The following is an 11,043-nucleotide window of genomic DNA, read 5'->3' on the forward strand; positions in this document are numbered from 1 at the left end:
GGCCCCGCGGCGGCTCGCGGGGGTGCGGGGGGAGCGGGTTGGTTCGGCTCCGCGCAGTTGCGCGTTCCGGAGTATGAGCAGGGAGGAGAGGGAAGGGCGCGAAGAAAGTGCCGTTCCGTGAGAGTCTGCAGCTTCTGTTCCTTCTCCTTTGTAGAATGAAGACCATTCTCAGCAACCAGACCGTTGACATCCCCGAGCAAGGTACGTCTGCCTGCGCGTTTGGAACATGTTTCATGGCGCGGACCACGCAGCAGGTTAACCTGCCTCTGTCTTTGATTTCCAGTCAGTGTCTCACTGAAGGGCCGGACAGTTATTGTCAAGGGACCCAGAGGAACCTTGCGAAGGGATTTTAACCACATCAATGTGGAGCTCTCTCTCCTGGGAAAGAAACACAAAAAGGTGAGTTCTGTGGAGGTGGTTTCTCTGCACAGAGAGAGAGGGTAGCTTTACAGTCAGCTTAAAAGCTTCTTGGTGTTGTGAGATTGAACCAAAATGTTAAGCTGCAGGCAGGTTGTTTAATTTTTTGCTTATTGCTGTGTTTTCTGAACAAGGTAGGTCTTGTGGAATCTTGGGACCTGCTGTGACACCATGGAAGTCTTGCAGTTTGATGTGTAGGAGTGAATTTATTTAATAATTTCTTCTGTAGTTACTGTAATTTATTGGGAAAGGGGTTGATTGTTGAATCCTGTATTTTATAGACTACTTTTATCTAGGTAGAGCTAAAACTCTACATTTACTTTACAGAATTGACGAGTTACATCAGGAGAGCTGATGTTTTCTAAATAAAATGCATCATAGTTTCATATGGCCTTAAAAAGTACAAAAAAAAAAAAGGAATTACTGATGCCAGCTATTTCACAAGCATCTAGTATTTCTTGAAAACACTGGACCCACACTGTGTCATTTAAATCTGATACATTATACATAGGAGACTGACTTTGGAACAGCATATTCAGTGTTTAGCATGGGGTAGCACATCCTTCAGCTTAAGATGTCAGAATATCTATCACACCTTCTTTGTGATTTTGTTAGCAATGAGACAGAGAAAATAAATACTTGTCATCTGTCTGAGGGTTAGGAGTTTAAAGAGTAGGTGGACCTTTAAGAGTGTTTCAAATAAAATATTTATGTGTGTTTTTAAGTGGTTTGTCTGAACTTTTCACCCAGATTGTCCGAGCACCATCTCATTTTGAGTTTTGACATGTAGCTGAAAACTGTTCATTTGATTTTGTGTTCCACAGCTGCGTGTTGACAAGTGGTGGGGTAACAGAAAGGAGTTGGCGACAGTTCGCACCATTTGCAGCCATGTACAGAACATGATAAAGGGTGTTACACTGGTAAGTTTCATTTTGAAATAGGGTGGCAGTAGGAAGCCTTTGACTTTAGTGCAAGCTTTCCAAAGCACCCAGGATGTAGCTTTCTGCTTTTTTTCCTTGCATTTGCTGTCAGACAAGTCTGTAGGTGAAAAAGAGCATGAGTGTCTCTGGGGCTTAGTGTCTTGCCCTTGTTAAAATATGATTTTTGATACATGTTTGGTTTAGGTTTCTCCAGTTTGCTGCATCTCTTTTGCCTTTGGGACATGCTCTGCTTTCAGTACCTGATGATGTCCTTTACTGTAGGGCTTCCGTTACAAGATGAGGTCCGTGTATGCTCACTTCCCAATCAACGTAGTTATACAGGAGAATGGCTCACTTGTGGAAATCCGGAACTTCCTGGGGGAGAAGTACATTCGCAGAGTGCGTATGAGGCCAGGTGAGCATGTCTGGAGAGGTACTTTGCTATTCCTAACTGGAGTTTCTGAATGTTGTCTTTGAGTACTGCTACTGATGCAGGAGGTTGTGAGTAATTGCTGAAACAGCAATAGCCTGTTTGAATTTAGGTACACTTATGGTAGCTTTGCCTCTGTTCAGTTTTAATAATGCTTTTGTAATTACTTTTGGTAATAAGAGCAAGCTAATAACTAGTTTAGAGCAAGTTACTGTAACAGAAGTTTTATGTAGCCCAGTGTTTACTTTCATGATAGTGAGATCTCAGCAGTGTTCATGGTTGGTAGGCTGCAAGTGCTTAGTTTTAGATTTGTGTTCTGTTTTTAAACTTGTACATGAACTAGTTCCTCATCACATATTTTTTTTGGTGCTTGAAGTGTTTTCGTGTTTTGAATTTCCTGGTTGTCTAGGAGCACATACCATAAACCTCAAAATTACTATCTTAGTTGTTAATTTTACATCTTAAGTACTTGTGAGTTTTAGTGAGATGTCTAGCAGAGTAGGCATTTGATAGATCTTGTTGAACATGAAAAGGAAGAGACAAAACATGTCAGAAACAGAATGACCTGTGGGAAAACTTTCTATATTGGTATTTTTAATAGTTCATTTCTGCTGAATGCATGGGTAATGATACTTAGTATGACTGATGGTGCTTTGAGGTGGCTTTGGATGAAGCCTCACACTTGTCCAAAACAGTAGATAGTGTGGTGTTACTTACAGAGGCTTTGACTTGGATTTACTGTGGGTTACTAAAAGGGGGTTTGATGATTCCATTTTTGTAAATGAGTGTTTACTTCAAAGGTAAAGCACTTGCTTAAAATCTTAACATCTGTTGACAAAGTAGATTAAACTAGTAAGATTTGCTTGTGTTATTCTCCTTGCAAATTCAAGTTCCCAGTTAGACTCTTGAATGTCCTAGTGTTTTTACTCCTTGTATGTGCAGTGTTGCTAGCATACATACTGTGCTTGATGTGTTGGGGGCCAGGGATTTTTTAAATGACCCTTCTTTAGGGTGCATCCACTTCTGTCTCAATGAACATAAGAGTGTGGAAAATGGCACCACCTAGCTGACGAAGCCATGTTGGCAAAACCTCTGGCTTATACATAGTGGTGCTGATTAATGCTTTAATACAGTGACATTGAAGTAGGAGTACCTCTTCATGCTTTCAATCCAGAGCATGACTTGCACTAATCTTTGTGTGCTGAAATGGAGGGAGGGGGATCCTGGAAAGGATTTGGGACAACTCTTTTAACAAGGTCATAGATGTTAATAATTGCCCAGAATACAATTTTCTGGATCTGTAAATTGGGACAGGACAGGAGCACTCTTTCTTTGATATGCTTGATGTCTTCACCAATGATGAAGATTGTGTGTTTTCCTTTCTGTAGGTGTTTCCTGTGCAGTATCTCAAGCCCAGAAAGATGAGCTGATCCTTGAAGGAAATGACATTGAATTGGTCTCCAATTCAGGTTTGTGGTGTAGATGTGTGGGCAGGCACAATGATATGACTACCTTTCTCTGAAGTTGTCAGCTTAGCAAACTGTCTTTTTCTCAAAGCCTATGGTGAATGACAGCTCATGTTTTCATTATTTTTTTTGCCAGTCACTGTAGTTGTTTTAAAGAGTTTCTTATACTTTTTTCTAAACTTTAGGACAATTTTACAAGGCCACGGAAACTTTTTTTTTTTTTTTAAGCCAGTGTTAATGGCCTTTCTGGACACCGAACTTCTCAGCTTTTCAGTTGAACAACTGTGCAGTAATAAACTTGACACTGCATCAAGTTGCTGAGATAGGGTAGGAACGGATAGGATTTCAAGTTGGTAATTCCCTTCTCCACATGACAAGTTTCATTTGTAAGTTAAAATACCACAGAATAAACAAAGGCTACATGTTGGCTTAGACATCTTGGTTTGTGCTAATGGTCTTGCTTTGTCTGCAGCTGCCTTGATCCAGCAAGCCACTACAGTCAAGAACAAGGATATCAGGAAATTCTTGGATGGTATCTATGTCTCTGAGAAAGGGACAGTACAGCAGGCAGATGAGTAAAATTAAGAGGTTAGTATCATCGTACACGGGTTGTACATCTTTGTAGAGGTGGTTACTCGACCTGTGGACTTGATAAGGTCTATGTGCTTTAACAAGGCTCTGATTAAGCAGGTTCCCAGCAGGGACACACTTGTGCTTTTAGAAGGCATCATAAGAGGTATCATAAAACATAACTTTTGCTAGGGCTCTTGACAGCAACTTTGTATCTTGTAACAAGTTGCTAGTATGTTGCTGCAGGGAGAAACACCCAATTCTGTAGCTCAGTGTTCTGCCCTGTGTGTGGTAGTGGCAGCGGTGGCTGAGGGTTCAAAAGAAACTGACCTGGAGTGACAGGTTTACAGCTGTTTACAGAGAAGGCTTTCAGATGTTACTCCTGGTTGAACACCGACTTCACTAAAAGAAGTGGTCAGCACACTGTTTTTATATAATGGTCTTCTATGTAGTTCATGTATAGAGGCTGGTTAACAAAGGGCAGTTTAACAAAAACAACTATTTAACTTTGTGTATGTACATTCATTACTGAAGTTGAGTACAATGATTTGGGAATAGTTTAAGAATCTTAATTGCTAAAGGAATTTGATGCATTTCAGCTATGTATGGTTCCATACATGGTACAAAAGAACTTGTGCAGAATGAGACAGGCTGGCTTGTAAATGAAATAGGTGTTGTGTGCCTTTTGAACCTAAGCTTGAGATAGGACACAGATGAAGTGAGTTTCATGAACTTACCTTTTTTCAAGTGCCAGACACTTGCAAGCTACTAAAAAAAATATTTTCAGTGCTGTTCACAGTTCCTTGAGAGATGGAACAACTTGTTACTTGCTTGTTAAAGAGCTGTGAGCTGTTGTGTTTGAAGGCATCTTTAATCTTGTCTGAATAAAATTAAGACAGTTATTTGAACTATTAGTATCTGTCTTACGTTAAAACTATCAGATAAATGAACTTGTTACATGTCTATAAAATTTCACATTTGCAGTGCTATAACCTTTCTAAAAGCTCTTAACTTTTTATTTACAGTTGTCTGCATCCATGGAGCCAAACCACCTACATCAGCAAGTACCAGACTGAAGAATCTGATACAAAACCTGATCATCATGAGAGGATTAATAAAATAAAACATATTTCATATCGTGGCCTCTTTTTTTTTTTAAGAACAAAATTGTGCTTGTGCAAAGTTGTTCAAGATCTTTGGCTTTTGGAGGAGCCAGTTGTTACAAGGTAATGGAAGATAATATTAGTGCTGTGTACATGTTGCTCACTGGTCTCTGAGAACATTCAGACAGAAGTCTGATGGTTTGGAAACCTGCTGGTGGAGTGGGGAGCCAGCACATAAAGCCACGAAGTGGTAGATTTAAATGATAGCATTAAGAAACAGCAAAAGCGTTGTTCACACAGAAAGCAGACTAGTTCTGTTCTTTCACATTGTTTCAGAGCCTCATACCCATTGCTGCAAAAGCACTTCATGTGCTTTTTCTGGAGGGGAGTTCAGACATGCGATGACAGAATGTGGAAGTAGATTTCTGAAGCAGACTTAACATCAAATTGGAATCAGTGGGACCAAATTTGTAAGACAAACTGAATACAGAGATGGAAGTGGAAGTCTGAAGATAATGCTTTAGCTGTGTTGTTCAGTTGAGGAAACCAAGAATTTGGCCTCAGAGTTCAGGCAGAGCTTGTTGCTGAGTTGTCAGCAACAGTAATTTGTGTCATCTGGGGATGTTACTAATTGTTACTAATTTGCTGAGTAGCAACATCTAGTTGGGATTTTGTGGTATTCTGTGCTACGGTAAAACTGACGCCACATTCAATTTTGAAAAAGATACACGGAAAATACTGGTGTAGTGCAGAAACAGGCTTGGCAATAAGTGGCTAAAGCTTAATGTTGTGGAGACTATCTATGCATACCTAAAATCAGAAAATTGCCCAAATTACTCTTGAATGATTCCACTGAGCTCAACAGTGGTGTGTGATACCAGTGTCTCTGAGTCTGGAGAAGCAGTGGTGCTTTGCAGACATGGACTTTGTATGGGGCCTGATTAATATTTTTAAGCTGGGTCCCCATGCTCTGAATTCTGTGGCTGAAAGAGGCTTCCCAAATTCTCTGTGCTCCCCCAATGCACATGGAAGTCTCCCTGTAGTGAGCTTTGGTTTAAGGCCCAGTTCCTGTGTGCTGTTTGCACTGGTAGAGCATTTTCTAGTGTAGAATGGGTCAGTCCCTCATTTGAGTAGTACGTGCTTGAATTAACCATCTTGGATGCTGACCACTTGAAATATGGAGAAATTGTCACATGCATTTATGAACTGAGATTGAAGGTTGGGTGAAGTGTTGGGAGTTTGGGGTTCACTGATTGCACATATCCTCAAAGTAGCGCTTCCACAGTTTCTAGTAGTCTGTAAGTGGCCATAATATGTTATTGTTCAATTTATCAGAACACACTGTCGTTTACCTTGTGTGTTTATGTGCACTTGGAAAAGGCAGTGTGTTTGTATGCCCTGTCTCTTCAAAAACACGGGTACAGATAAAGTGCATCTGTTTTGGGGACCTGAAGACTGAGGTAACGCTTCTGGTAGGAAGGGGACCTGAAGACTGAGGTAACGCTTCTGGTAGGAAGGGGTTGGGGGTTTCATCGTGCCTTGGAAATGGTACTAGCCATTGGAAAATAATGTGGAGGGAGGCAGTAGGAATTTTTGCCCTTTCTGTTCCTAGAACAGCTTCTCTATCCCTCTCCATAGGTGTGTGGTACCTGCCTAGGCAGTGATGATCTAAGCACACAATTTGATGCAATGACTGAAAAGGCTGTCCAGTGTTAATTTAAAATCATGGCACAGTTCAGGGGAAACACTTCTTGGGCTCATTTTGAGAGGACCAACAACAGACCAAGGGAAACCTCTGGGTTTGGTCCCTGAAAAGTTTAAATGACATTAACAGGTTTGCTTATCTCTTAAAAGCAGGCAGCTTTTGTTTAATGCAGCAGTAGCAATAAACTCCTTTCAATAGTTTTATTCCACCCATGGCTTGCCCTGGCACTTGACTAGAGCGGATGATAGTATATGTCTATTTCTATGAAAAGTACAATTTAGAATTATATTAATCACTCTCTTGAGTAGATCAATAGTTACTATTTTTATGTTCTCTGCTAGTAAAAATTTTTACAGCTGCCCCTTTTTGGAGATGAAAAATAGTTATTGTATGTTATTTTGACTTGGGTCCAATTATATTTGCCTAAAATGTTAGTATCTGATCTTCATCCAAGAAGTGAGAGATACAGGTATGTTGGCTGATAATAGAGTTAACTTGGATTTGTTCTTTTAGATGTATCTTCAGAAGCTGGCCCAGCACATTTCATTCTTGGTGGTGTACTCAGTTGAAAGTTTGTGGGTGTTAGTAACACTTTTATTTGTAAACCTTAACCGCAGTTTCATGCTCAACAACATGCATTACATGAATATACATCACAGGATGCTTTGGTCCAAAAAAGATCATAGAAAAGTGCGTATCAGTTCTCACAGCTTTTTCAAATAAAACTGTTTGAAATGTTATTCTGAGGCACAGGAAAGTAATAAAATTTTCTTATTTGTCTTTTTTTTTTTTTTCCAATAGATGTATTTTACTTCTACATACAGAAGGTGGATTGAAGTAATTTCACCAGAAAGAAATGTCATCATAGCTCTTCTTCCTGTGCATACAATTACTTTTATTTTCCAATGAAGTGTTTGGTATGTATGACTGGAGTGACTCACATAGTTCTTTCCTACAGAATGCAAACAGTGATGAATCTCACTGAAAATGGGCTTGTGCCCCCTTTTTAAAATGAAACACGGATGTGCTGGATGCTTTTTGCCTTAAAACGTTTTCTTCTTTTTCTTTTGTGAAAAACAATAATGGTTAAAAGCAAGACAAGAGTAGAGAAAAGGCAGCAGGCAAAGAAGATTAATGGCTTCTTCTGAGAAATAAACAAGCAGAAGTTGCACTGCTTTTCTTGGTTGGGGGGATCACAGGCTGAATAATCAGTAGGAAAGCCGTTGTTGCTTATCAGGTTATTGTAAAATTGTATTGAAGGCTTCCCTTTCAAATCCGAAGTGAAGAATCCAAATCTGGGTTTAGATTTTTCTTCGGTCAGCTTAAATGCATAGTAGCCTTTAATCTTGACTTTATCAATGTAAGATGCTGTGAAGGGGGAAAAAAAAGAAACGTTAATAAAACCTTGCATGACCTGCAAACCCTCTGGTAATGAGTTCAGATTTCAAATTATTAACAAATTAAAAAGCATAGTTGTGCCATATTTACGCTTACTGCTTCTAACAATACTCAGCTCCCACTGTGTTAATTAAGTAGAATAATAGAATTGTTTTAGTTAAAAAAGATCTTGAAGATCATTGAGTTTGACCATGTCCCTAAGAAGAAATAGTGCATCGTGGGTTTTTTTTAAAGTTAGAATTTGGGGATTTTCTGGGCCTACTCTGTGAAAGCTGGATTTGAACAGGGTTAGAGCAGGGAGCTTGCTTTCTTGGGAAAAGCCAGGTATGTCTCTTCACTGAACCCAGCTGTGATGACTCAAGGGAGCAGCGGCTCATTTGTGCCACGACAGGAGCTTTCTGAAAATGCCTGCCTTGCTCCAAACTCAGCCCCACAGCATGCATGGCTGTATGTTGTACTGCTGCATCCAAGTGTTGGGTGAAAATACTTCAGTGAAATAATAAATAGCAGTTCTTGGTGAGTAAACATCTCTTCAATTCACGTATAAACAGATAGTATAGTTGGGGATGTAAGAGTATGCAAGAAAGCTGTAAATTGGAGGATCTTTCTGTGAGTTACAAAGTATCATGCTACCTGAAATTAAAATGGGAATGCTATAAGGTGTTCTTTAAACAACCTTTTCCTTTAATAACCCCTCTACTTCAATAACTTACTGTTCTTTTGTTTGCAATGTGAAATTAGCACTGAAAATAAATCAGCAAATGCTTATTAGTCCTATTAATTAGTCCTGTTAGTCCTTAGTAATTGAGAAAGAGCTAAGCACTGGAGGGGAATGCTCTGGTTCTTGTTGGGCTCTAAAAGGAATCTGAAGCCATGCCTACTCATGAGTAAAACCTATCTCAGAGTTTCTTATATAGCTAGTTCCTAGAGAGGACAAACCAGGATGTGTAGACTATGTCTGGGGACAAGTGTCTCTGAAAAGCTTTTAGATGCCCCACATCCTGATCAGAGATCTTGCTAGTCCTTGCTAATAGGGAGTGCAAGGAATTATTGTATGTCTTGTTTTGGCTTTATGGTTCAGGTACTGAGGCCTGCCTGGTATCCTGTTGCTTGCTGCTTTCCTTTTAACGTTTGGAAGAAGAGAGATGGGAGGGGTGAGGTCCCTGAAACATTTATCATACAAGAAACTATTGCTGAAGATCATTGCTTTGAACATTGTTGTCCTCTACCTCCATAATTGTTATTAATTTTTCACTAAAGTGAAGAACTAGATTTCTGTAGGTGCAGAGTAGCAAGCAAGTAGTGGAACAGGACCAGAGTTTGACTCTCCCTTCAACAGCAACTATAAAAATCTGGTGAGCTGCTCTGTTTTGTCTGTATGTCTCTAGGTCTTGGACTTGCTTGTGCTTTCCTGTTCAATGACTCTAGTGCAGCAGCAAGTAAGGAGGCTCTGACCTTGCTTTGTAGAGTAGAAATTAGACTTGTCTCTTGGAAGTTGTTGAAGTGCTGTCTCCTACTAACTTCTGAATAACTACTGTGTTTGCACACCCAGATGGCTTCTCACAGGGTACAAACAGCAGAAAAAGCAGCTGTCTGTCTGTGTGTCACGTGAGGGCTTGATACATTGCTTTGTGTTGTATCTGCCCTGAGTGTGCCTGCAGAATCAGGCCCCTCAAGCAGCTGAATGCTGCTGGTTGGTTCCTGCATCTCAACTAGAGCTGCTTGTTGTCTGGGGCAAGTCTTAGGTGCTTGCTTCAGGCATGCCTGGGTCTGTGCAATGGAAATGGCTCTGGGGATTATGAATCGATCATATACTCACCTTTCAAAACCTCTTGTATGTATTTTCCCAGGTAATAATTTCTCAGTTCATCGTTGTCTAAGGACTGGTCATCTATTCCATTTGCTGTGATGTAAATATCAATGTCACCATAGTTTTTTTTAATCCACTTGAGAACTTTGCGCAGTCCCCAAGGCACCACTGCCAGACGGGAAGGGGAGCTCAGGCAGGTGATATCCTGCAGAAACTGGATGTCACGATCAAATTCATACCGGCTCCCATTCTGAGGTTCATGAATCACAAATCTGGTCGTGAAATGATTCAGTGCATAAAAGTCAGCTGCACCTTTGACGAGCTGCTTTTCCTCACTTGTGAAAGATGGCAACAAAGAGTGTGAGAGGCCTTTTCTGTTTTTAAAGCCAATGTATTCCCTCATGGTAGCTGGGTACTCCCCAGTCTTAAATATGGGATCAGCAAACCAGCCTATTTCAAACTGAAGAAACCTGTTGGCAGCTTTCGAATGAGATTCAGAGTAGGGGTTGGCAGGCTCAGCCCAGTCCGAATGCAGGGACAGGGACACTTTGCCATACTGCACGGACCGGTACTGCTCGTTGTATGTTTTCCAGGCCATGGCATGTGCTATTAACAGATTGTGTGCTGCCTGATACGTGTCATTGCTGCTCCTATTGTAGATGTCGCTCAGCCGGTTAGGCTCGTTTATTGTAATCCAGAGTTTCACCAGATCACCAAGTTCCCGAAAACATAAAGCAGCATAGTCTTGAAAAGCGTAGGCAGTAGACTGGTTCAGCCATCCTCCTGTCTGCAGCAAAGGCCCTGGCAGGCCCAGGTAAGCGTGAGTTGGGTAATACAAAGTGACCATGGACTGAACATTGAGTTTCAGTGCTTCGCTTATCACACATCTGTAATATCTGAGAACTTGCCTGTTGACTACAGACAAATCTCCATTGGGTAAAATCAGTGACCAGTCAAGTGCAAATCTGTAATGGGTGACTTTCATTTTTACCAGAAGGTCAAGTTGCTTTTTAATACTAACAAAATCTGTGCACTGTGCTGGTCGTGTTTTTAGCTTCACTCCTTTAACTTTATGCAGAAGCCCATCTCCCGTGACATTCCAGAGGTACAGGCTGGAATCACAGAACTGTGGTGAGGAAGCAACAGACTCTGCCTGTAAAAATAAAAACAGTATCTTACAGTGGGGTTTAATTAAATGAATGCCTGCTTATAGTCTGCATTCCT

At 40.6% G+C, this 11,043-nt stretch overlaps 2 protein-coding genes across 2 annotated transcripts in view; one reads left to right on the top strand and one right to left on the bottom strand.

The window, feature by feature from the left end:
- Positions 1 to 152: 152 nt before the first annotated feature.
- Positions 153 to 3,821, top strand: RPL9 (ribosomal protein L9). The gene is made up of 6 exons (XM_010006113.1): positions 153 to 201; positions 284 to 399; positions 1,242 to 1,337; positions 1,620 to 1,752; positions 3,156 to 3,236; positions 3,706 to 3,821. The coding sequence occupies exons 1-6, from the start codon at positions 156 to 158 to the stop codon at positions 3,810 to 3,812; spliced, it is 579 nt and encodes a 192-aa protein (XP_010004415.1). The 5' UTR covers positions 153 to 155; the 3' UTR covers positions 3,813 to 3,821.
- A 3,796-nt stretch (positions 3,822 to 7,617) lies between these two features.
- Positions 7,618 to 11,043, bottom strand: part of KLB (klotho beta) — a 15,341-nt gene continuing 11,915 nt past the window's right edge. Inside the window, exons 4-5 of the mRNA XM_010006153.1 lie at positions 9,829 to 10,972; positions 7,618 to 7,979 (exon numbers count right to left, since the gene is read on the bottom strand). Of these exons, the coding sequence (XP_010004455.1) occupies positions 7,618 to 7,979; positions 9,829 to 10,972 (1,506 nt within the window). The remainder of the gene's footprint in view (positions 7,980 to 9,828; positions 10,973 to 11,043) is intronic.

The sequence above is a fragment of the Chaetura pelagica genome, unplaced genomic scaffold (genome assembly GCF_000747805.2).
Source record: "Chaetura pelagica isolate M959 unplaced genomic scaffold, ChaPel_1.0 scaffold189, whole genome shotgun sequence".
NCBI classification, from domain to species: Eukaryota; Metazoa; Chordata; class Aves; order Apodiformes; family Apodidae; genus Chaetura; species Chaetura pelagica.

Bases quoted from the DNA above. Each gene is read 5' to 3' on its own strand.
- RPL9 (XM_010006113.1), top strand. From the start codon at position 156: ATGAAGACCATTCTCAGCAACCAGACCGTTGACATCCCCGAGCAAG. The intron at 202-283 runs GTACGTCTGCCT...TTTGATTTCCAG, and splicing joins CGTTGACATCCCCGAGCAAG to TCAGTGTCTCACTGAAGGGC. The intron at 400-1,241 runs GTGAGTTCTGTG...TGTGTTCCACAG, and splicing joins TGGGAAAGAAACACAAAAAG to CTGCGTGTTGACAAGTGGTG.